This window comes from Marmota flaviventris, chromosome 1 (genome assembly GCF_047511675.1).
Source record: "Marmota flaviventris isolate mMarFla1 chromosome 1, mMarFla1.hap1, whole genome shotgun sequence".
NCBI lineage: Eukaryota > Metazoa > Chordata > Mammalia > Rodentia > Sciuridae > Marmota > Marmota flaviventris.
Genome location: NC_092498.1, coordinates 97,537,762 through 97,563,056, shown reverse-complemented (window position 1 = coordinate 97,563,056; position 25,295 = coordinate 97,537,762). Strand labels below are relative to the sequence as shown.

General features: G+C 40.0%; 1 protein-coding gene across 1 annotated transcript in view; it reads right to left on the bottom strand.

Annotated features, from left to right (window-relative positions):
* Positions 1 to 1,614: 1,614 nt before the first annotated feature.
* Pou6f2 (POU class 6 homeobox 2) overlaps positions 1,615 to 25,295 on the bottom strand; it is a 470,336-nt gene continuing 446,655 nt past the window's right edge. The window contains exons 8-10 of the mRNA XM_027939714.3: positions 15,497 to 15,665; positions 5,765 to 5,933; positions 1,615 to 2,284 (exon numbers count right to left, since the gene is read on the bottom strand). Of these exons, the coding sequence (XP_027795515.3) occupies positions 1,780 to 2,284; positions 5,765 to 5,933; positions 15,497 to 15,665 (843 nt within the window). The 3' untranslated portion in view covers positions 1,615 to 1,779. The remainder of the gene's footprint in view (positions 2,285 to 5,764; positions 5,934 to 15,496; positions 15,666 to 25,295) is intronic.

Below are 25,295 nucleotides of genomic sequence, written 5' to 3'. Positions count from 1 at the left end.
TTGCAGGTTCCAAGTGTTCAGCTGCATAGCACTCCTCACTTCTCAGCACATTCTTTGGGCTTCTTAGGGTATCATGGCCCTCAGAATCTCTTGAGCAAGTTATTTTTAAAAATGAACTAATCCTCTAGTTCTAAAAGTGAAAGCTATTCTCATGTGTCATATGAGCTACTTCTCTATATTTTTCTTTTGGTGGAGACACTTAAAACTTCCTTCCTCCTCAAGAGTCAGCTCCCAATCCAATTGTTCAAATTCACCTGTTACTTTTCTGCTCTGTTTATCTATCCAAAGAACAATTGCTTCCCCCCACAAGTCTGCCATCACAGACTTGATGAAAGAGATAGTAGAGAAGATGAGATTAACCGGATACTCGATGGCCCTTAACAATGATTTGGTCGCTATCACTTTCTTTGTGGCCTGTTTCTTTGTGTGGGTGTATATGGGTGTGTTCATGCCTGTGTGTACTTTGACTGAAACCTTGAGACATTTCTTTGGCTATCAGACTTCTGAGAGAAATTGCTTTGCACAGAAGCATAACATAGATGTAAGTATTGAACCAAATGTGCAGCTTATGTTTATATTACAAAATTAGTTTTGGTCAGCTCTCCATATACGTGGCCAACAGACTGAGAAAAATCCCAAGCTCTGGTGTGGACAGTGAGCACAATTACAGCTTATGCCAGTGTTGACAGTTCATCGAGCAAAGCCCTAGTTATTTTGGAGTCTCTCCTACATTTCAGTAGGATCTCAGTGGAAAAGACATGGTTCTTCCCCACTTCTGGGGCCTTCCAGCAGACCCCCAGAGACCTTGGAGATGGAGAAATGGAGGAAGAAAGGGAAATGCCAGCTCCGTTTTCTTTTCTCAAACCCACAAGTCATAGTGAGAAGAAAGCAACAAATGCTTTGGCACACGATCCAGGATGCCCCCTTAAACAAACAAAGGAACATAAAAACACCCAGGAAAAAAATAAATCCCTACCTCCCCTCCTGCAAAACAAACCGATAGTGAGCCTCACAGAATGGCTTCAACAATGGTACCCACCCCGTTGGTGGAGACAATAAATGGGAAAGATGGGAGATATCAGGCTTCCTACTTTTCTGTTAGTACAAATGTAAAAATCCGTAACACAACTTTACACGCAGAGAAGAGTAGACAACGATCGCGCGCGTTTGCAATGCCTTGTTTCTGACTTTGGTTAATAGGTTTCATAGTGAATCAGCACTTGGTACCTGAAAGGATGTAGCCCTCCTCCAGGTGGCAGGCTTGTATTCGCTTTGAACAGATACAAGTTTTTGTTGTCGGGTTTTTTTTTTTTTTTTTTTTTTTGGTTTAGTTTTGTTTTTCTTTTTTTCCTTAAAATGTGTTCACATTTTCATAATACACAGCAAAAAGTATGTGGTTATTTGGTTTGTTTTAAAAAACTGGCTTGGGGGGGGAGACAGGTGGGGGATGGGAACTATCCTACCACACACACCTTCCGTGTGGTGTATTCTTTGTTTAAAAATTTTCAAAAAATTTTCTTTTTTGGAAAACCAATGGACACATAGAAACCATTCTGTCCACTTGGTAGTTTTCTTAGTCTTTTACATACAATGGTGATGGTGACTGGGGTGCTGTTAAATTTAATTTTGATTTTCTTTCATCTTCATCTTTTTCGTTTCTTATCTTTTTTTTCTTTCCTTTTCTTTTTTTTCTTTTTCTTTTCTTTCATTTTTGGTGGAGTCCCAAAGGTGGGGTTTCGTTTCTGTGGATTTTGCCTTTGATTATGGGTGGACGTCTCTTTAGGAGTTTTCTTCCAGAGAGTCTGTTAGGGGTTCCAGAGGGACTGCCGTGGTGGGCTCGTGCTGTTTTAAGCGTTTAATTGTATTCTTCAGGGCTTGCCTCTTATTGCAGAACCAAACTCTAACTACTTCTCGGTCATAGTTCAGCTTCTCAGCAATTTCGGTCATTTCCTGCCCAGAAGGGTGTGTGTTCTTCTCAAAGTGGGCATTGAGGATCTCAAGGGCCTGGGGTGTGAAGGAGGTGCGCCGCTTGCGCTTTTTGGACGGTTCACTCCCGATAAACTCGGTCAGGTTCTGCATACCTGCTCGATGGCGGGCCTCAGCCTCAGCCATCCACCGCTCAAGCACCGGCTTGATCTTCTGGGCACTTTTAGGGGTGATGTCCAGCTTTTCAAACCTGGCAGGATACAAAAGGCCAGGGTTCAGTTTGGCTGTCAGACTGCTAGCTATAGTGTTCTCTTGGGCTTCCTGTGGTAGGAAAAAGTGGCTTCTCAGGATGGTGTGTCTGGGGGGAGAATTGAGAAAGAACAGTCTTACACTGAGTCCTCTGCCAGGGTGGGCTTCCTGCCTGCCTGCCTGACTGCCTGGCAGGGCGAATTCACTCCAGATTAACAGCCAGCAGCAAGGTAGCCAGCCCCACCCAAGCCAGCGCCCACCCTCCCAGCGTGCTCCATGCCAGTGCATGCAAACCACACGCCGCGCACACAGACTAGGGCCAGGGAGAGGCAGAGACCGCAGGACACCCGCGCCAGCACAAGGGGAACACAAACAACTCCCAGGCTTCCCTCTAGACCCTGAGATCTAAGCTTCTGTTTCAGTTGCACCAGCTTGTCTTCCCCAATCTCAGACTTCTTAAGGCAAAAATTAATCCTACGAAGTGACATCCAGAAAAACAGTTGTCATGTCTTTCATTTAAAATGATTATGATTTACATTTGGTTTTCTTTAAATTCTTCCCAGTTATCTGGGTTATGAAAATATTATAGCTATTAGCATAGTTATGACAACTGGGGTAAGTTCTTTTTTATGGCTCTATTTTTTTATTGTTCTTTTGTGTCTCATTTTAACTTCTCTCTTGCCCCTGCCCCCCCACTCTTTGGTAACAATTTTCACCATATGTAAGTTAACAACATGCCCCCTTTCCAGGTAAAATATAGCCCAGTTGCTACTTTACAGTTCTGGCTCAAACAGCTGGACACATTGTAATTACTATGGAATACCCCATCCTGGATGTGCTAAGGCCACCTCACGCCTTCCAATCACTGTCCAGCGTAATGGTGTTCTTTTGCACCAGGGTATCAAGCTGTGTTTAATGTGCGATATCTGCAAACTGTACTTGAATGATATCATTTTCTGTAAATGAGGTCTTCTATATGTCAATTGCCATCAGCAATTCTTTGCTACATTGACTTTAAAAAATATGAAGCATCCTGAACAAAATTATATAGAGTATTTTAAGAGGTCATCCTGGTACCAAATCCATACTCACTCTCAGTGAAAAACAAAAAAGTACCAGTTCTTTTTATTCATTTGTTTGTTAATTCTAAATCCAAATTCACAACCCTGCAGTATTAACAACTTAGGGTACATAGAATTCCCCTGTCTTTTAAAGTGTTCTATGCTGTTGAGATACAACAGTCTGACTGCAGAGTGCACCTTATTATAACAGTCTGTTCTCATAGAGCTGAAATGAACCTGCCTTAGTCACAACATGTTTTATGAGGATGCTTGCAAAATGACAATAAAGGATAGGCTTCCTTTATGTGCCATAATCTCATTTTTGGCAATATATTTTTAGATCTCTTACATTATGACAGCAGCACAAATAGTATCGAATTTTAATGCAATTTCCATGGCATCCCCTTGCCTGAAAAATTCAAGAACGTATTTATTTTTGAAAAAATCCAACTTCCCTGTACAGGTCAAGGAGGGAAGAAGTATATTTGTTTTCAATACAAAGTGAACTAAGTATTTAGTGTCATGTAATGAGCTTGTCACTGGTGACAAACAGCTCCCATTGTTAATAATCAGCCATATACTTCATTTTGGTCTTATTTACCAGTTAACCATAAAAGCCCCAAAGCTTGAACTCTTGATAGCATTACAATAAGCTTTACTGCATCATGGCACCAGGGGGATGGAGCTTGTGACAGGAATGTTCAGTGTATTGGAGGCATCTTATTCTCTGTGCTTCTGATAAGGAGGGACTAGAGGTAGCACCTGGGAGTCACTGCAGCTAATTAGGCAGAAATGTTGCCTGAATGTGCAGGCTCCGGTGCACATCCCTTCCACCCTTTGAATTCACTGCAATTGTTCCAGTGTAAGATCTTGATTTTTTCCAAGACTTTTCTTTATTTGTTCTTGGTAGCTCCTAAAATGACCTCACTGAGAAACAGGAGGCTGAATCTGGAGAAAGGTATCTGACCTGCCCTGTACAATACTAAAAATTGCGAAGGTTTCTGCATTCCAGTTTTTTTTTTTTTTTGTGTGTGTGTGTGTGTGTGTATGTGTGTGTGCTCTGCTCTGGGAAGACTTTAGAAATCAGCATATCTGATTGGGAATGCCCAGGAAACACTAGGTGTGTGAGTTCAAACATTAGACAGCACTTTAATCAATAAAAGGAAATCACATTTTAGGGCTAAAAATAAGCCAAAGAAGAATTTAGCAACAATAGCAAATTGGCAACAACTTGAAAACCTGTGGCTGCCTTTATCATAAGGCTGTCAAGATGAAACAAAATTAATGTTTCCCAACAGGGAGCAACAGTATTCATATCATTGATGCTGCTTGTTAGTGTTGATGCTTCTGTACATGTTGTTTGGAATAACATATACAAGCCTTGAAACAAATTTCCCAGCAGTAGTATCCTTGTATAGACTGAATAAAGGTTATTTTCTACAGGGAGGTATCTTATAAGAAAAAACAGTAGGGGAGACCATAGAAGTGAGAGGATCCTATGGTGCTTTTTGTATTTAACAACAATCAATGGGTTTTATGGAAAATCATTGAGCAAAATGTGAGCTGCAAGCTACTACCCCATACTGATGTTATTTATAACCTTAGTCTTAAACTGCAGGAAAAGTACACTTCCGTCCTTTGGGGAATACATTAAAAGTATAAAGAGCAGATAAAAAGACAGCATTTCATGGATCACCAAGAACAAAATCCACTTAAATGAGTTTAGAGTTGGTTTCTTGGCTTTTCCTGATGGAGGAGGACTCATAAGGCATTGCCCAAGAGGAAAAAGCTCTTACCGAAGTGCCTTTGTTACCTCATGCATAAACATGGGATTAGTGCAACACACACATGCATGCATGGGGTCTGCTTCTGACGACTTAACCCGGATCAACTTGAACACAACCAAGGCTGGATTCTGCCATTTATTTATTTATTTATTTATTTTTGGTGGGGGATGGGCACCATCAGGCCAGATTCTTACTACCCTTTTCTGAGCCATTTAAAGCAGCAGCTGCTGCTGCTGCTTCTTCTTCTTTTTTTAAAATGTGCTTTAAAAGCTATGTCTAGAAAGGCAAGTAAAAAATTCCTTCAAGGTCACAAGATGGTTAAAAAATATATTTTTTAAAGATGTGTATTTTCTTGGAAAATCCTAATAACCACCTCTAGACAGAAGTTGTGGCAGCTTTACAACATTTGCTCAGGATACTCTGTGCAGACAGGATTCAGTGGCTCTCATGCACAGGAGCAAGGGCCCAGAAGGAAGGCTCTTGGGCTGGGGTAGTATATTTCCAATGAGACCGCCTTGGAAGTTCTTTGTGAGTTGACAGGAGTTATTAAGCCAGAACCCCTCCAATCTGCTTTAGCATACTTATTTGCATCAACAGCACCAATCCCAACATATAACTACCCCAAACTTTGTTCCCACACTCTGCCCCTCCAGCTTTGCCCACCCGGAGATGAAAAGCTGAGCCGCAAGGGCAAGGGGCCCAGGCCGGCCAGGACAGGTGACAACATGCGGCGCAGGTTACCTGCAGATGGCCGACTGGCTGTACGCGGGGCCCTCTGTAGCACTGAGAGCTTGTCCCACCTGAGTCTGGGTCAGGCCAAGGGACAGGCGCCGGATTTTAAAAGCTTTGGCAAATTCTCGAATCTCTTCCAGATTAACCCCATCCACCTCACCCGCTGCAGTTTGAGGATCTGTGGAGATGTTTTTAAAAATAGGATCAATACGTCAACACACAACCGAGTAATATCTGTTTGTTAGGGTATATAAGAAAGTGGCTCTAACAGCAGAATGGTGGGGAATCCAACATCCCAGAATGTTTTCTTTGTCTCCCAAACTCAACTCATTACACCTCTACAAATCATCCTTCGAGATGTTTCTATCCTGGATAAAGCCACATCCAGCTCACACTGCCACTTCCACAACACAGAAACATGCTTCTTAGGGCTTAATAAATAATAGTGCAGGGAGGCATTTACTAGGGGGATTGTAACATTTAACCCATAAATATGTTCAAATATTGTGCAAAAAATATAGACATGTAAAGGTTTCCATTTGAAGTGTCTTAATTGGGATCTTTAAGTGCTAAAAATTGCCCTTGAAGAAAATAGTATTTTGTGTTTTTCCTTTACCTGGTCGCCATGCAGCTAGGCTAACAGATGATAATGTTGCCTAATTTCTTACATTCACATTAGCCCCTCAGAAAAGCATGCTTATGAAGCTGTGAGAATAATATTATCTTTTTTTTCCCCATAGCAGTTTACTGACACAGCTGCCTTTGTCCCCTGAAAGGGCACATAATAAAAAATGCCTACCACAGGAAGGCTCCTTTGGTGCAGGATAACGCGGTCAATTTAGGACTTATCAAGGGAAATGACACAACAGCTGGAGAATGAAACTTTTCCCCCCCTGGCTACTGATCCCTGGATAAATGAAAGCATACACCAAGCTGGAGACAGCATGGGTTGGGGATGGTGGAAGATTTCAAAGTGCTGCTCAATCCTGCCTGTAGCGAAGCCATTCTCCTTGTGAGCTGTCTCTATTGTTCTTCACCTCATTCCCCGGACTTAGGTGAAAAGTTTCTCTCTTCCTTTTTCTGCACAATAACCCATCAATTTCAGTAAATTTGAGTTCTTGTCAAAGGAGTGTGGTAGACTATATTATGCTTCTGTGTTCAGGTGTATAGACACTCCAGTTGTTAGAAAAAGAAACAAACATTTGCATCCCAAATGACAATTTTTAAAGGACTTTTAAATAAATATGTTAAGTCTGTGGGAGTGGGAGAGGGGGTTGGAGCTTTGTGTATAGATTCTCCTCAGTACTGGGGAGGGATCCTATCAGCCAGTGGAAAATGGTCTCTGTGAATAGAATCTGCAATACACCTATACATTACACCTTCATCTTTATATTTAAAAAAGAATTCTGGCCAGGTGTGGCAGGTACCTTTAGTCCTAGCTACTTGGAAGACTGAGGCAGGAGGATCACTTGAGCCCAGGATTTCAGGGCCAGCCTATGCAACATAGTGAGACCCTGTTTCTTAAAAAAAAAAAAAAGGAGTCTAGTGGAATTTTCATTTCACTAGTTTTAAATTCATTGTGGTGGGGAGATGGAAAAGTAGTATAGCCACTGAAATTGGTCTGTACTTTTCAAAGTGACTGCTAGGGTTCCTGAGTGGAGAGAGGAATCAAATGTTAGAAACATTTCCAGCCCCTCTAGAGTTGATAGTCTTTTGGGGATTGAGGTTCAATACTACTGCATCAGAAACAAGCAGAGAAGAATCTGAAATTAGTGGTGGGACACCCACTTAAGGTGTGCAGAGAAGGGAAAGGAGACAAGGGGGAGGAGTCATCTGGTCTTACCCATGAGCAGCATTCAGAGAATGGAGAGACCTTATTCTGGTCAGTGGGACCAGGGTGCTGCTGGACACAGCAAGGTTGATTGGTTGGTTGGTTGGTGGAGTACGAGCTCACTTGGTGGATACTTGAGTGTAGCAAATTCAGACTTTTTGTATATGGGCAGGGGTCCAGGATTTTGCCTATAAAACTGGTTTGGTTGTTAAGATGAATTAAAATCCTACTTTTTCTTCCAAAATTTCCTCCAGAAGTCTGGCCAATATTTAGTTAATGAGGACATCCACTAAGTCATTTTTGGGTCATCCCCAGTGGAGATTGCCCTCTGGATCTTGGATTCCACCCTCACAGTAGCATGGAGTGACTTCCAAGTTTCACTAAGGATTCTGGTGGGTAGAGGGGGTCACATTTATGTGCACAGCAGCCTTGAGCCCCATTTCTTATTTCTTCATTAAAAAATCCCTAGAAGCAGGAGTTGGAAATGAACAGCATGAAAATAAACCCAGTTTTCTAGTGCTCGCAAATTTTTTGAATTACTTGCCAATATTTAAACATTGATTTCTAAAGAAAAATCTGGATTTTCCATGTTCTTTTGGCTGCACTGGATTTACATTTGCAGTTGGTAATGCTCACACTGCCAGGACTGATTCTCGTTGCCCCTTTAGCCCCTCCGTGTCCTCATCTCCATCCTTCTCCAGACCTGCTGCCTGCCCAGAATATGTTGTGACCCCACATTTAGAACATGCATCCCATGGTGGGTTCTGGGGAGGAGGTAGGAGGAGTCTTAGCTAGTGCAATGGCTGTGACTCCCCAAAGGACCACAATACATAAACAGAAGAAAGGAGAAAGGAGGGTTATTAGGATTAAAAAAAAAGTTTACAAAGCTTCCTTGCAGGGATAGTGGGGCAATAATAACATAGCAATCGAGGAACCCTGATTTAGAACAGAGAGGGACAGTTGGTATAGAACTGGTTATGTGTGGGAAAGGCCTGTACAGTCAGGAAAGAGAAGAGAGGGGCTTGATAGTCCTATAAGGGTAGATAGTAGAAAAAAAAAAGCCAGAGGAAAGCCAGAAACTTTCCTTGTAGCAGCATGACTTTTAGGAAGGTCGTTTTTTTATTTTGGCAAGCATAAGAGCCACCTGGTGGGCTGGGGTTGTGGCTCAGTGGTAGAGCGCTTGTTTGCATGTGTGAGGCACTGGGTTCAATTCTTGGCACCACATAAAACTAAATAAACAAAATAAAGGTATTGCGTCTATCTACAATACAAAAAATGTTCAAAAATGCCACCTGGTGGGGTCCAGGAATATGCATTTTTAACAGGTCCTACACACAGGTGTCAGTAGATGGCAGGGGATCTGCTGACTCACTTGAAGAAATTTTTGTCTGGTTTGCAAGGTCAGGGTGTGGCATCCTCTTGGTGCCATTGTTTCTCCTAACCCTTAACTGTTACTGTTGAGCAGGTTTCACTGCACTGAAGTCCTGCTCTCTCACCTGTCTAGGACTGATAGGCCAGACAAGTCAGGTGAGGGGGACTCCTGAGCAGGGGTTTCTTGCTCCTTCCTCCCCACTCCCTGGCAAAGATCTGTGAGTCAGCTGGCTGGGAATATCAGTGCAGTCTGTGGTCAGGGAGAGAGTTTGTCTCTGAGCAAAGCTAAACAGCCCTTGTGGGAAATAAACTTTCTGCTTTTATTGGCCCCATCTCTAGATCAACTAGAATCAGTTGAGGTGCCCAGCCCATGAGGGACTGGTATTTAATCTGAAAGGATTTCTCTGGTCTGCTTCAGTCCCAGGGTCTGTGCTGCCACCAGACTAAGCAGTGCATTGCAGGACCAGTTTATGACTTGGGTAGCAATTTTATGTAAATGCATCCTATCATCTTCTCTTCCCCTGCTGCCTTTATTGTTTATGTCTTCTTACTGGATCTTTGTGACTCGGAACTAATTTCTGTAATTGTGTAGGTTGCTTTTTTTTTTTGCAAGATCGTGGACAATAAGAAGAGAAGGAAAAGAAAAGTTGTGGACTCTGAGCTCTCTGTGCCTTGAGCAGTCTTCTGTGGATGATCCAACATTTACTGTGAAGTTCAAGGAGAAGTGGGCGCCTGAGCCATGAGCCATGAGGCTCCAACAAACATTTATTATACCAGGAAGCTGAATTCCTTCTTCCTCCTTTCACACATTTCCCACTCTCGCCTTTTCTCCTGATTTAACTTAGGTGATAAGATAGGAATTCTTGTGAAATTTATACAGGGTGATCGTCTGCTGACAAACTCTCCAAGGGGGGGAACTCAGTATCTCTTTGTGCAATTTGTTGATTGCTGGAGATGAGTTGCTTAGCCTTCTTCAAATTATGTTCCTATCCATAAAACTCAGATGGCAAAATGTATCATATAGGTTGCCCCATGGATTCCAAGACTATAGAAATCTTTCCATCCAAAGAAAGTGTCCACCCTTGTACAAATATTTGCTTTATCTTGATGATAACATGTGGGACTTGTCCTCACACATTGGAAGGATTCCTTAGCTGGTGTCTACATGTTTGGAACTAATAAAAAGACTGATACTATTATTTCTTTTATCTCAAAATTTGTCTTAAACACTTGAGGTTGTTTCACTGTTGGAACAGTTCCCCTTTCTTAAGGGATAAATGCCTTTCTGTTTGAGGAGGGGGAAATAACAGGTGAATATGGCCATTGGAGGCTTCCCTGGAATATTACTTAAGCTCTCAGCTTTGCTCATAGCTTGACATTCCATGCTAGGATAGACCATCCTGGGTTTCTCTCTTCCATTTTCCTGGCTCTGGGCAGGTTGAGTTAATTTTAAGATGACTCTGAGGTCACCTTGATTGGGATAGCTGGAACTCTCAGATCCCCCACAAGGCAGATCTGGCACCTTTTATTAGGTCTAGTGCAAGTTGGTCTTGAGTTTCTCTGGACTGGGGAGGAAGTGTGCCTTTTATAGAAGTTTGCTTCAGATTAAGTCAGTCCAATATATTAAACACAGGCCCAGAAAGCAATAGCTGTGATGGCCAGGGTCCACCCTGAATTTGTAAAGAGGTTAACTGGGTTGGATAAACTGGACTTGAAAATTGGCAATGACTCAAAAGTATAATGATGATGTTTCCTATATTAAATCTGGAATGCATGGACTAAAAAGTAAAGAGATTTTTTTTAAAAAATTGAAAACTAAATGTAAAGCATGTGAAAACAAACCTGTTTTGTAGAATCTGGTGCATGGTCACTGGGCTCATATCCAGCTGAGTGTTCAGGATGCACCAGGATAGATCATTTTTGGTGGTAGTAGTTTTGCTTTTTAAATTTAGCTCCTTACTGCTGTTAGCCTGGGTACCTGTGTAAGGGGTTGCTAAATAGGCTGAATAGTCACCAATGCATCAACATCATCTATCTATGACCACTTTCTATGACCACTCATTATAGGAGTAATATGCATCTTTAAAGAAGCTGCCAGAAGTCTTATCTAAATATCTTATGTAAATACCCATCTACTTTTTTAGAGCTACTCTCACAGCAAATAATGGACATACTTACCAAATATTTCTGAAAAAATAAGAAATCATTTGGGAATGTGCAAAGCAGTTTGGGAGAACTGCAGGCTTGCGATATGTTGACTTCACTGGGTTATGGAAAAAGGAATGAATTATGAATCAGGAGTTTCACTATGCTGCAAGCTCTCACCATCTTTATGTCATGGTTTTTGTTTTTCTGGAGCTAGCTATTTGTTTTTTGCTGTCCAAGGATCAAACTTACAAGCCATAGGCTTAGAAAAATTATATTAACTTGTATTAGACAAAGGGGAATGAAGGGAAGGGGAGGGAATAGGAGAGACAGTAGAATGAATTGGACCCAACTTTCTTATGTTCATATATTAATACATGACCAGTGAAACTCCGTGTCATGTACAACCTCAAGAAGGGAAATTTATACTCCATGTATGTACGATATGTCAAAATATACTCTACTACTGAAGCAGGTTGCATCACTATACTAGACCTTAAACTATACTACAGAGCAATAGTAATAAAAATGGCATGGTATTGGCACCAAAATAGACTTGTAGACCAATGGTACAGAATAGAGGACACAGAGACAAATACACATATATACAGTTATGTCATATTAGACCAAAACATATATTGGAGAAAAGCTAGTCTCCTCAACAAATGGTGCTGGGAAAACTGGAAATCCAAATGCAGCAAAATGAAATTAAGACCCTATCTCTCACCATGCACAAAACTCAACTCAAAGTGGGTCAAGGACCTAGAAATTAAATCAGAGACACTATGCCTAACAAAAGAAAAAGTAGGCCCAAATCTTCATCCTGTCAGATTAGGCCCCAACTTCCTTAATAAGACTCCTATAGTGCAAGAAATAAAATCAAGAATCAATAAATGGGATGGATTTGAACTAAAAAGCTTCTTTGCAGCAAAAGAAACAATCTATGAGGTGAATAGAGAGCCTACAGAATGGGAGCAATTTTTTACCACACACACATCAGATAGAGCACTAATCTCTAGGGTATATAAAGAACTAAAAAAACAGTTAATAATCCAATCAATAAATGGGCCGAGGAACCAACAGACACTTCTCAGAAGATGATATACAATCAATCAACAATATGTGAAAAAATGTTCAACATCTTCAGCAATTAGAGAAATGCAAATCAAAACTACTTTAAGATTTCATATCACGCCAGTCAAAATGGCAGCTATTAAGAATACAAACAACAATAAGTGTTGGCGAGGATGTGGGAAGAAAGACACACTCATACATTGCTCTTGGGACTGCAAATTGGTGCAACCAATATGGAAAGCAGTATGGGGATTCCTTGAAAAACTTGGAATGGAACCACATTTGATTCAGCTATTGTACTCCTCAGTCTATACCCAAAGGACTTAAAAAGAACATACCAAAGGGACATTGCCATGTCAATGTTTATAGCAGCACAATTCACAATAGCTAAATTGTGGAACCAACCTAGATGCCCTTCAGTAGATGAATGGATAAAGAAACTGTAGTATATATATACAATGGAATATTACTCAGTATTAAAAAGAGAATAAAATCATGGCATTTGCAGGAACATGGATAGAGTTGGAGAATATTATGCTAAGTGAAATAAGCCAATCCCCCAAAACCAAAGGCTGAATGTTTTCTCTGATATGTGGATCATGATCCATAAGGGGGATGGAGGGAGCATGGGAGGAATAGATGAACTTTAGATAGGACAAAGAGGAGGGAGGGGAAGGGAAGGAGCATGGTGATAGGAAAGATGGTGGAATGAGATGGACATCATTACTCTAAATACATGTATGAAGATATGAATGGTATGACTCTACTTTGTGTATAACCAGAGACATGAAAATGTGCTCTATATGTGTACTATGAATTGAAATGCGTTCTGCTGTCATGTATAACAAATTAGAATAAATATAAATAAATTTTAAAAATACACTCTCCTTTCATGTATATCTAAATGAACAAATTTTTAAAAGTATATTAAAAAATCACCAACTCTTCCCCCCAAACAAAAACCAGCACATAATCAAAACCCAAACCCAAACCCACACTTTTAAAAAAATAGTACAGTTAATAAATGTTCCAATATTTGAGTTTTCTTCTATACTTTCTGAACATCCAGCTAATAGAAATTATATCTATCTCTGATGATTATGAAGACTAAGCATATTTTAACAGAGACCAAGGTGCATAGGTTTCATGATGTCCTAACAAGAATACTTATTTGGTAATTTGAGCTCAGATGTGGTGGTCTTTGCATATGAAGATCCTGTTTTCATTAATAAGGTATTAATTTGGCATTCCTTTGCCTGGAGTTGATAAGAAATTTGCATGATTTTTTTTTTTTTTTGGCATATGGTAGGTTGGTAAATGCTAGGATGAGAGTCTTTGGCAATGACACGAAATATTCATTGACTATGTTAGTCGAAGGTTCTATGATAATTCAAAATAATATGCAACATATTTTTGGTCTTTTGTTCCTGGTTCTTGGTTCCTCCTAAGACTCATAATTTCTTAAGTACTAGGGGTGTTAGGAGCATCTTTTGTTCTAACATTTGGACTTTGTAGTTCCTGATGCAAAGCTCTAAATCCCTGGGAATTTCTTTGGTGGCAGGAGCATCTTTTGTTCTAATGAGGTAACTGTTGGTTGGATCCTGATAGCTTCAAGATGGGGGTTAGTCATCAGAAAGACCAAGTTATGATGAAAATTTGGGGGAGAGGGGCTGGAGATTGAGTTAATAACCAAGGATGCCTATATGATGAAACCTTTTATAAAAATTCATGAACTACAGGGTTCAGAGAGGTTCTGCATTGATGAACACATCCATGTACTGGGAAGGTAGCATACCCCAACTCCATGGGGACAGAAGTTCCTGCACTCAGGATCCTTTCAGAACTCACCTTGCATACTTCATCTACAACTTTAATCATATCCATTATAATGAACTGGTAAGTATGTTTCCTCAAATTCTATGAGTCATTATATCAAAATATTGAACCAGAGGGATATGGTCCATAAATAACTAGATTATACATACATTCTACCATTCATTCTATTGACGGGTTTTGAGACAGAGGATCAACAACTAAACAACAAGCTCAATATCTATTGTAATAAGTTTAGCAATGGGTTTGTGCCAAGTCTGACTCCCAGTGGTACTGCCAGACACTCTCATGCAAAGAAGACTCTAGAGCTAGTATGGGCTCCTAATTCAGGCTCTGAGTATAAGTTTAGAGTTTTTTGCTTCACTAGTATATGATAAAGAAGCCTCTCTACCTCAGGTCTTCATATTTCAGATCACTCACCATTTACTTAGAACTTAGATGTTTCGCTGGCCACCAGGCAATTGAAATCCCATCTGGCTTATTAAGTAGCTCTGTTACTGAAAAAGCATCTTTCTGGTCTAAATCACCTATACAATTGAATATATATCATTATTTTCTTTTTTGGAGAGGCTACTTTGCATTACCAGATTTGCCCCACGGCATGTGAGGATCCTACTGATTCTGTTATAACAGGTCATTCTTGACCCTTGACCAAACACAGATACTCACTTGCATGTAGCCTTATTTTATGGCACAGTTGCCTTTGTAACAGTATAGCCCTTTAATCCCACAACTGCTGGATTTTTTGTTCCTGGTGAATTGCAATCTGTGTACATGTTCTTTGCTTTATGTATAAGTAAAAATTGTCCTAAAAGTGAATAAACGACATTTAAGGAGACCATTACCCCATTCATCTTAACGTACTTCTATTTGCATGTGAGAAATATGCTGTCTTCACCTGGGGACAAATACCATTTCTAAAAATTTTATATATAGTACCCAACTCAGGGAGGGAGACTTCCAGGCTTGTTTTATTTTATGAATGGTTGTTCAGAGATTTCCCATCTGATTCCAGCCCATGCAGCTTCCGCCACATGCCACTGGAGGCGGCTCATTGTGCACACACACCCACCCGCCCACAGGCACGCTCTCTTTTATTTCCTCTGACACCTACAAACAGAACTGCAGGAGACTTCAAACACACAGAAAAGCAGCTTGACCCTCCGGCTGAGTGCCTGTTGTTGGTTATTTCAGTTCTGAGCTATGTGGCTCATGCCCTGCAAGCTGATCAGTTTCTACCTGCTGGAGGAACAAGACTGACTCAGCACATCAGGAGCCCTTAGGATGGAGCCTGGCCCCCGAAGCACTAATCTAGGGGTGCTCTGGGGGCCTGCTGCCCATCATCTGGCCCTGGGCAAGGACTACATTTTAATATTGGGCAGGAGAGAGAGAGAGAGAGAGAGAGAGAGAGAGAGAGAGAGAGAGACATTGCAAATAAGCCAGAAGAAGGCAACCATGATTTAAACCGAGCCAGAAAGGATACTTACTGCTGACTAACTGGCCCACGCTCAAAGCTGAAGAAGAGGAGGATGAGGAGGAAGAAGAGGAAGCCTGTCGGACGGGACTTTGAGACATGGATGCTTGGCCGTGAGCCAGGTGCAGAAGATTGCCTTGGGCAGCTGCTTGACCCACTGACGTCTGGGAGGGTTGGTGGAGCTACACAGGGGATTGTAAAAAAAAAAATACACAAATGAATGGAAAATTAGGGGGTAAAATGCCAGGAAACAGAAGTTTCACTGGGCTTGAATCATTTTATTTCCAAGAATATACAGTCTTCTTCTTAGGAGGAGCGCAGGACTTGCAACCATAGGCAGGATTTAAAAAAAAAAAATCATATAATATGTTGCTGCTTGCCTGACAGGTATTTTGTTAGTAATTCTAAATATATTATTAATTCCATATTTGGCTTGCTCGAGCACCCAATTTTCTATACTCCTCAGCCATGGCATGTGGCTGGACTCTTTCTTCCTGTTTCTACAATTGCAGCACACTTGACAGGCTTCTCAAGTATGTATGTATAAAACGTAACACAATTAATTCAAAATGCAAAACTTGAACTTAAAGATGTGGCCATGCCCTATCATTTTGTCTCAGGGAGCTGGTAATTAGAGAAAAATTCCAACTTAGGCTGAGCATATATGGAAACTTTCTGCTCTCCCAGATCCCAGAGTCTGAATGGATTACTGTGGGGTTGATAAAATGCTCTTTGATGTTGTATAGAAAATTAATAGAGAATTGTGGAAGTCAAGATGAAAATATTCCATAACACCCACAGCTCTCAGTTGTTCCTTTCTTATGTTTTTCCAGCCACTGTATTGGAGACATTCCTGCCCTCTCTCATTTAATTCTCACATCAGCCTGTGGTATTGGTACAATTTTAACCCCTCACCTACAAACAGGAAGCTGAGGCACAGAGGGGTTAAAGGATTTTATAGGTTTGTCCAATTGGTGCCATATGTCTATAGGCATATGAAGTCTGGTCCTAGGGTCTGAGCTAATACTCACAATGTCACAAGAAAGAATTAATTTTAATTTTTAATATTTTGTGTGCATCAAGAAAGGCTGTCTTTATATCTGTATATTCATTATTCCTTTACTGGTTATTGCAGGACTATTGCTATGAAGAGTGGCTCAGCTCAGGAGAAGAAGGAAAAGAGGAAAGGAAGATGATTGCAAGTTCTAGGGCCACTTGGAGAGATCCCTCTCCATCCTGCATTGTTCTTATAAAAACATCGCACTAGGGCAGTCCAGGACTCTAAGCAGGTGGGTAAGTGGCCTTAGCAGTAGCCACCTTTGTTGAGTGAATACATGTTGACTTTTTGGTTAATAAAGTGCTCTTAGATTCATCATCACACTCACAGAGGTGCAGAAGGTTTTTATGAAAGGTGTCCAGCCTGGGAGCAGAATTAGCTGAGGCCCTGAACTTTAGCAGCAGGGCCACCCACAAAATAGACACCAATCTTGGATCATTTTCTCTGTATCTAAAAACCAGCCTGGGTGGTTCAATTTCACATTTATCACTGCTTTCCCACTGTGTGTGCTCATTATTTCATTGAGTTTCGTTGAGATATAATTCACACATAATAAAATACACCCATTTCAAACACAAGTTTCATGAGTTTTGTCAAATGAATGTACCTGTGAAATCTCAACAATCAAGACAGAAAACTTTCTTATTATTCCACAAAGTTCTCCTTGTCCTTTGCAGTCAATTCCCCCTAACTTTCTGCTCAGACAGCCACTACTTTGCTTTTGGTCCCTGTAGGTTGATTTTTTGGCATGGTTCCAGAAATGGAAGCATAGAGTTTACACCCTTGGTGGATCTGGCTTTTTTTGCTTGGCCTGCTGTTTTCAATCTTTTTGTTGGATGCATCACCAGCTCATTATTTTTTATTGTTATGTCATTTATCCATTCTACATGGGGAGGCATTTGGGTTGCTTCCATTTTAAGGCATGGGGATATGATGAATAAAGCTGTTATAAACATTCATGTTCAAGCCTGTGTATATACTTGTATTTTTTATTCATTTATAAAAATATCCACGATTGGAATTATTGGATCATATTGTAAATGCATGGCAAACATTCTAAGAAATTCCAAAACTGATTTCCAAAGTGGTTGTACCATTTTCTATTTCTACCAGCAATCCAGGAGAATTCTAGTTGCTCCCCATCATCTCCAATTCTTGGGATCATCAATCTGTTTAATTTTCTACAGTATTTTAAACCATCAAATTAACATTTACCTTCCAAGTATTTTTAGTGTGGGGATACCTTGGAAATATGGTTAAGGAGCTATTTTTACTCTCTTTTCCCCTTGATAATGATTAATAGTGACTCCTCCAATTCATATGCTATTCCTCTGCTGCAGATGTGCCTGTTATGATTATGATAAGCAAACAACTGGTCCAAGCTCCCACTCCATAGTTCAGGGTTCTTCCCAGAATACCAGCCTCACCCTCATATGGAATTGCCTGCAATTACATTTCAAGTGAACACCCTTATTGTATTCAGTTACTCTAAATGGAGGCTACATTATGAACCAAAGATGATCATGATGGTCATAAGAAACTACATTAATATGCATAAAGCATCTGCCTAAGGTAATTAGCCAATCTGCTGAGCACATAATCAGCAATTGAATCCAGTAAATTTTATACTGTAGGGATACATATTAAAGATTAAATCTATTTTTAATTTACTTCATAAAATGTGATGGATATTTGCATGTCAGTCTACCCCCTCTAACCTATTGAGTTGTCCTTCTAAAGACTATTACTTGGCAAAAGCTGTTTACAGTTTGAGTTACTTAATCATGAAGTCATCTTCAGTTTTACCATTCTATCAATGTTTTATTGGCTTTGGGTATGGTAAACTACCATCAAGGTACTGGATAAGACAATAATCAATTTGAATATTTCTTCCCCAGACATGACTCAGTAAGGAAAAAGATTGCTAGGTTGAAATATCACTGAGGTGTCACTAAGGCAAGCTAGGGCTTCTGCATGAAGCTATACAGGAGAAAAAATTTGAGAAGAAAATAAAATAGTTCTATTAAGAATGTGTTTCATGTTTACACAGCCAAAGGGAAAATGTAATCTAAGATTTCTTAGAATGTGAGAAAGATACTTTTTCCTCCCAAAGTAAATAATTACTTCTTTTTAGGACACTGGGGTCCTGAATTCTCTCTGGAGTTCAACAACCCAGAGAGAAACTATAAAAGTTCTTAACGGTTCTTACTTTCCAGGAATCAAGAAGGTTATATTAGCAGTAGCATCATAATGAGCCAGTTGCCAGTGTAGACACATGGTCTGTTAATTCTAGACATGCTTGTAAGTCCAGACAAATGGCCTCCTGTACCTGCCACATCAGCCCAGAGGTGTCCTCTCCCTCACAACTTCTTTCCTCAGAAAAAGGGAATGTTAGAGGCATCACTTCTTTTTCTTTTCGTTCCTCAAATATGAAACACAGCACTATGTGTTTGATATTCTTAGTAATTTTGATGTGTTCTTTGGCCATTTTATCTTTAAAACATATTTATCAAATACAATAAGACAAAGCAGAGATTCAAATTATTTCATGAAACAACTCTGGGGTTCAATATGAAAATTTTACTGACTTTAAGCATCATGAAAAAGATGTTATTTAATTATGTTTCAGATACTGACAATTGTGAAAATCACGTATACTTGTTTTGCATAATTATTGGCAAAAGAAACAGATGAATAAATCCTAAAACATAACTGGCCACAAACATTGAAATTGTTTGCCAAAAGAAAATTCAGGAAGTTGGGAATAACAAGAGGCATGAAGGAAAAGCTTATTCCTTTTCCATCCTACGGGGAAACTTAGAAGATTCTATAAAGGCAGTTCTTTTGTTACATTGACTTAATCTTGAAAGACCACATCTATGGGTACCATTTATTGGTTGCTTTCTCTATATTCTTACATACATTATTTTAAAAGTTTTTTTTTTGTAGTTGTAGATGGACAGAATGCTTTTACTTTATTTGTTTATTTTTATGTGGTGCTGAGGATCAAATCCAGTGCTTCATGCATGCTAGTCAAGCGCTCTGCCACTGAGCTACAGCCCCAGCCCACATATATTATTTTTAATCTTGTCAATAACCCTCTTTTTAGGTGCTGGTGATGTTGTTATAGAAGAGGAACAGAGATTTAAAAAGATGAAATGACTTACTTGGGACAACATAGCTAATATGAATCTGGGTAAGTCTGACTCAAAAGCTACCATGCCTTGCTGCTCTCAATTTGGGTCTGTCATCGGAGATGAAAGGATACAAATCTGGAAAATGGCAGGAAGCTCTTTTTGGGAAGTGTGGCAAAAAATGAGATGGGTTCAAACAGATGAATCTTGGTGAGCTACCCTTTAGAGTTGATCATCCCTAGTGTAGATCATCATGATGTAACCATTTGAACACAGCTTGCTTGCTTTTTTTCCTAATATAAAATTTAAAGTATTTTTATAGCTTGAATACTTTTTAAAAAGTATTCTCTACATGTCCAAAGGTATTTAAAAATTCTTATCATTAAGAAAACATGACACTCTCAGGTGGCTAGAGGATAGTCCAAAAATTTATTAGGATTTTTAGTGTTATTTGGGGACACATCTCAGATGGAGTTGCCTACAGATTGTCCTTTACCCAATATAATTAATTGTGGTTTTCTGTAGTACTCCAATTTCTTTTTCTCATCACTGTATCCTTTTTATACCACCATATTTTCTATTTACTCACTACACCCATTAGACTGCCAAAGGAGCCGGAGTTTGCCTGGGTCTGAGTTCACATAATGACTTTCTTGCCCTTTTTTGAGCTGTGGAACCAGGTGCAAATAGGCAGGGGCATGGGGAGCCAGCACACAAGGACAGGGAAGGGACAGTTCTCGTTAGCCAGAGGAGGGAAGATGTCCATCCCACACAGGGAATGACAGACAGGGAGGACAAGACTCAGAGGCTGAAAAGCTTTATGCTTCCCACTGGCTCTCACAGGCTGGCTCTGTTGGTTTGTTTGTGTTGGTTGGCACTGCCAGGGTGTTTCATGTATTCAATAAAAAGAGATTGAAATAGCACACAGGAAAGGCTTTCTTGATTTTCTGTGCCACTGCTCCCCGTGTATCTTCCGTGTGCAATGCAGTATATCCTTAATAATGTTTTAGTTTCTGGAATAAATCACCTTCCAATTAAACTTCTGATTGATATAAAAATAAGTGGGTGTACCAAGTGTCTTGGAAAATGGAATAAAATGCAGAATGTGCTAGATAAATTGGGAAAGGGAATGCCTATAGACAGTAAAATTCAAATGGGATTAAATATAGAGAAATACATTTGGGGAAGAAAACCTTTCTAAACCTGCAAAGGCAAAAAGGAGGATGTCTTGCCTTGTACAACTATGCCAGGGAGTTGGGATGAAGTGGAGGTGGAACCCTCCGTGTGGTACAATGGACGCAATAAACAGCCCTGAGAGGTCCCACAGCCAGGGCATTTGGCAAAGGTACTGGGACTCCTGTTCTCTCCCTGCACAGGCTGGCATTTATTTGAGTGATGCACATCTTAGAATAGCTTCAAGAGAAACTAAATCAGTGGCTTCAATATTTAGCTTCATCAGAATCACCTGGAGGATTGTGAAAAAACAGATCACTGTATCCCATCCCTAGAGTTTCAGTTTGGGGTTTAGGTCAGAGGTGGGGTCAAAGAATTTGTATTTTTAACAATTTGCATTTCTTCTACAACTTCTACGGTTCTGCTGCTGCTGGTGGTTGGGGGACCACACAGGTTTTGGAAGGAGCTTCTCTTGGATAAAAGCTAAAGAGAGTGGATTTATTATGTCTAGACAAGAGAAGCCAGAACCCAGATACAGTAAAAACCTTTACTAAGTTGGAGGATATAATGAATTCCTGAGTCTTACTGAGAAGTTTGCTCTTCTGCAAGCAGGATAAGAGTGTAGGTATTAAATTTGCTGAATGATTTGAAGTTGACAGGGGATACTCTTCCTTGAACAATTTTTGGGGCCTGGAACATGATACCAGGGGAAATTTCAGCTATATTTGTGGGAAGTTTAAAACAGTAAAGAGGAAGCTGTTTTGTAGCATTTTGAAAATTTATTCCTTCTAGCTCTATTCCATGACTCTGAACTGTGTCCTTAACATTAAATGGGAAGAAGAGCCCCACATAGAAGTTTCCAGTGCATGTACCTACTATCTGGAGATGATGGTGTAGTAAGTAGGTCAGAAATGCCAATTTCTGGGATGTGGATGTGGCTCAATCGGTAGCAAGCTCGCCTGGCATGCACGCGGCGCTGGGTTCCATCCTCAGCACCACATAAAAATAAAATAAAGATGTTGTGTCCACCGAAAACTAAAAAGTAAATATTAAAAAATTCTCTCTTTCTCTCTCTCTTAAAAAAAGAAAGAAAGAAATGCCAATGGCCTCAAGAAAAAGAGAGGAAAGCAGTGTCCCTCAATGTCAGGCACTGTGAGGATGTGAGGTAGTGAGGAGAAGAAGAATGAGAGTAGGACTTAATGGAGATGCCCCCAAACAGACAGGGATGACCAAGGCAGTCGTAGATAAGCATGTAACATACAACAAGGACACATGACAGAATGGAAATTAGGTTCTAGTGCAGAGCAGAACATTAGGGATTAAAGGAAGCTGAGATAATGAAGTGGGAGAGTGTGGAAAGAGGAAGGGGATGAAGTATGAGAAAGAGACAGAGAAGACAGTACTGCATGGAAGTCCTTCCAAATCTCTCCTGCAAGCACTAATCTGGGACACATTGGCAAACGACAGAAGATAGTGGAAAGACACAGAGTGCCTGGGCTGGGTGTCTCTGGAAGCATGGCTCCAGGATGCTGGAGCCATTTCACTGTCACAGTGAAATGTGACAATTCAGAAGCAATTAAATGAAACATAATTGACTGGTCTCCACCTTTTAGATGTAGACTTTGAATGATGGTACAGTCTGTTGAATGGAGCGTGAAGGAAAGCAGGGAGAAGGGAGAAACACAGGGAAGCTGCCCAGAGGAGGGATTCCTGACAGTGGATCCAGATTGCAAAGGATGAATGATCAGGATTTTGCCAGTCAGGGAAGGTGAGAGGACATTCTTGGGGCACAGAATATAAAGAAAGCATGAGCCATTGTCAGCTGAACTTGAAACAGACAAGGTGAAACCAAAGAGGTGAGATGTTGAAATACCTGGCAGGAGGGTCAAAAGGCTGCTTTGTTTTGGGATCACTACGAAGGGAAACCTCTGTACATTTTAGATCACTTGTGGATGGAAATGCCTCATTTATGTCTTTTGTGGGTGGCTCCAAGAAAAAAAATTGGGAGACAGTAACTTAAACCAGGACTGGGGAAGGAGGCTGATTTTTAAAAACTGATAGATGAGTACATTTTTGCATTTACTTGGAAACAAAATGATGGATTTGGATAATCACACAGCATTTTAAGAGAATTAATTTAAACAAGCCACTTTCCATTGGCTTTCTATGAACACCAAGATTAACTTTTTGAAGAAAAATTGAAGGTCTTCATGGATGGTGATTTCCAAGAATTATAGCTATGGTATTTAATTTTTGAAAAGTAAATTTCAATGCTATGATTTTCCAACTTATATTTTTCTTTCAAATATTTTTACCTCTTCATGATCCTAAAATCTCCCCTTAACTTTTGTTAATATTTATTCAAAGGAAGAAGAAATATGCACAAAAATGGGGGTCTGTATGACTTATGAAGAAACTATTAGTTCACAGTCAGAGGACAATCAGGGGGAAAATAAGCCAGGGAACTGGAATCCATCTCTTTCTTTAGGTCTGTTGTCATAAGCGTCAAAAATGTAGAATAAAAGGTTACTTTTGAGCTCCACTAAATATTTTCATATTAAGTAATTTTTCTATGTGCATAGATTTTTATTCTTTTTCCACCTAGTCCTTTTCTGGCTTTTGTCTCCTTGTGTTGTTCACCAAGCATCTCTGATATGACACTGTGGAAGCTATATTCATCTGGGGATTCTGGATTCTGATGTATTTTTTAAAAAAATACTGTTTGTATTTCGGACAATAACTGCAGGTTTTTCTTTGTCTATCACCAGAGAAATAAATCATCAATAGTGATAGATCCTCCATTCTTAGATTTTATTCAGGCCCCTTTAGTTAATGATAAGCAGATGTAAAACAAATTAAGGATGCAATTATTATTTTTTAAAATTAAAATGAATCCTTTCAGGTCAATTGGTCTTTCAGTCCTATGACTCACTCTGTGAAAGTGGACTTCCTTCTGAGTATGGGTTAGGGGACTCTCTGCTCCTATAATTTATGACTTATTTTACTGTCAGTACTATGCTCTGTGAGATTTGTCATAAATCACTTGAAAAAATAAATTGAGAAACTTCTCCACTGGATGATAGAAATCCTTTCTTTTAAAGAGTTTGTCCGTATGATATTTCTTCAAGTTAAAGGGTAAAACTTAAAGAAAAAAATTGAAAAATATATCCTTATATGTCTGGTTCTGAGTCTTTAACTTTTTGACTCTGAGAATTTTATGATCCTTTGACTCACAGTCTTGAACTCAGACTTGCATATCTGTTGATTCATCCAACTCATTAACTTTTCTTATGTTCTAAAGTGTTTCAACCAGAGCCGATGACAAGAAATGAAGCCATTCATTATTTTCATCATTTCCCTGATATTTCTGATCAGATTTACCATTGGTTCCTTGGTTGTTCTGCTACAACCAAGGTTGTTCAGGTTAGCCCTCTGATTTAATTAGAACAAGAGACCTCTTGGTGCCTGCTGTGACTTGGGAATTGAAGGTGTTTCCCACATCTCTCTTTTCAGCTATGCTCATGTGTTCTCTCATTGTGCATGCACATATATGAGAAGGAATTCACTGTTTAGACATTGTGACTGATGCGAATTGGATTTGCAAGGTATATCCACAAGAAGGTGGCCGTTTTTTTTTTCCCCCAGTTGCGAAATTTCTGATACTACAGTGAAGAGGACAGGTAAAGGTGGTAGTTAGACCTACAGAGGATCATTGGTTCCCTCCATAGTGACAAGTTTTCATTCTAAGGGCTCACAGTCACAGTGTGAGAAGGCCCTGGAGGTGTGTCTGGGCTCATGAGAGAAACAGTGGACATGGGTTACTGATGGCTACTGTGGGCAAGAAGTGAAGGAGTGGCACCATTTCTTGTTTAGGCCCTTCTCCTAGAGCAAAAATTATAATGCCTCAAATATGGAGCTGAAATTTTATGTAGTCTATCACCCACACAGCCACCTTTGAAATTCAAGGTGAGAGTGAGAGCTATTTTATATTAAATGTTAATGATTTCTAACTAATTCATCACCTTTTTGGCAATTTACAACTTGGCTTTGCTGACAGAAATAACTTCTAGCATACTTTATGAAAAGAGGCAGATCTCCTCATTTTTCTTCCTACAGATAATTATGAACATATTTGGACGAGGTAGAACTAGGCTTAAAAGGCCATGAGAAATAGAGAATCTGGCCTTACTTGGGGAACAAGTAGAAGGTAGGAAATCAAATGGACCTTTGTAGATTGTCAAAGAAATTAGTCATCTGAGAGACACAGGGAGGAAAAGTCCTTAATGGCAGTTTGGTGGGGACTGCTTCACTGCATGGGATCTAGGGAAAGAGGAAGAGGTGGTGCCTGGGACTGCTGTATTCCTAACCTAGAGGCTGTGTCCAGGAAGTGTATTCAGACCTGACTCTGTTTTTCCTGTGTTGATATACTCAGAACACTAGCTGCAGAC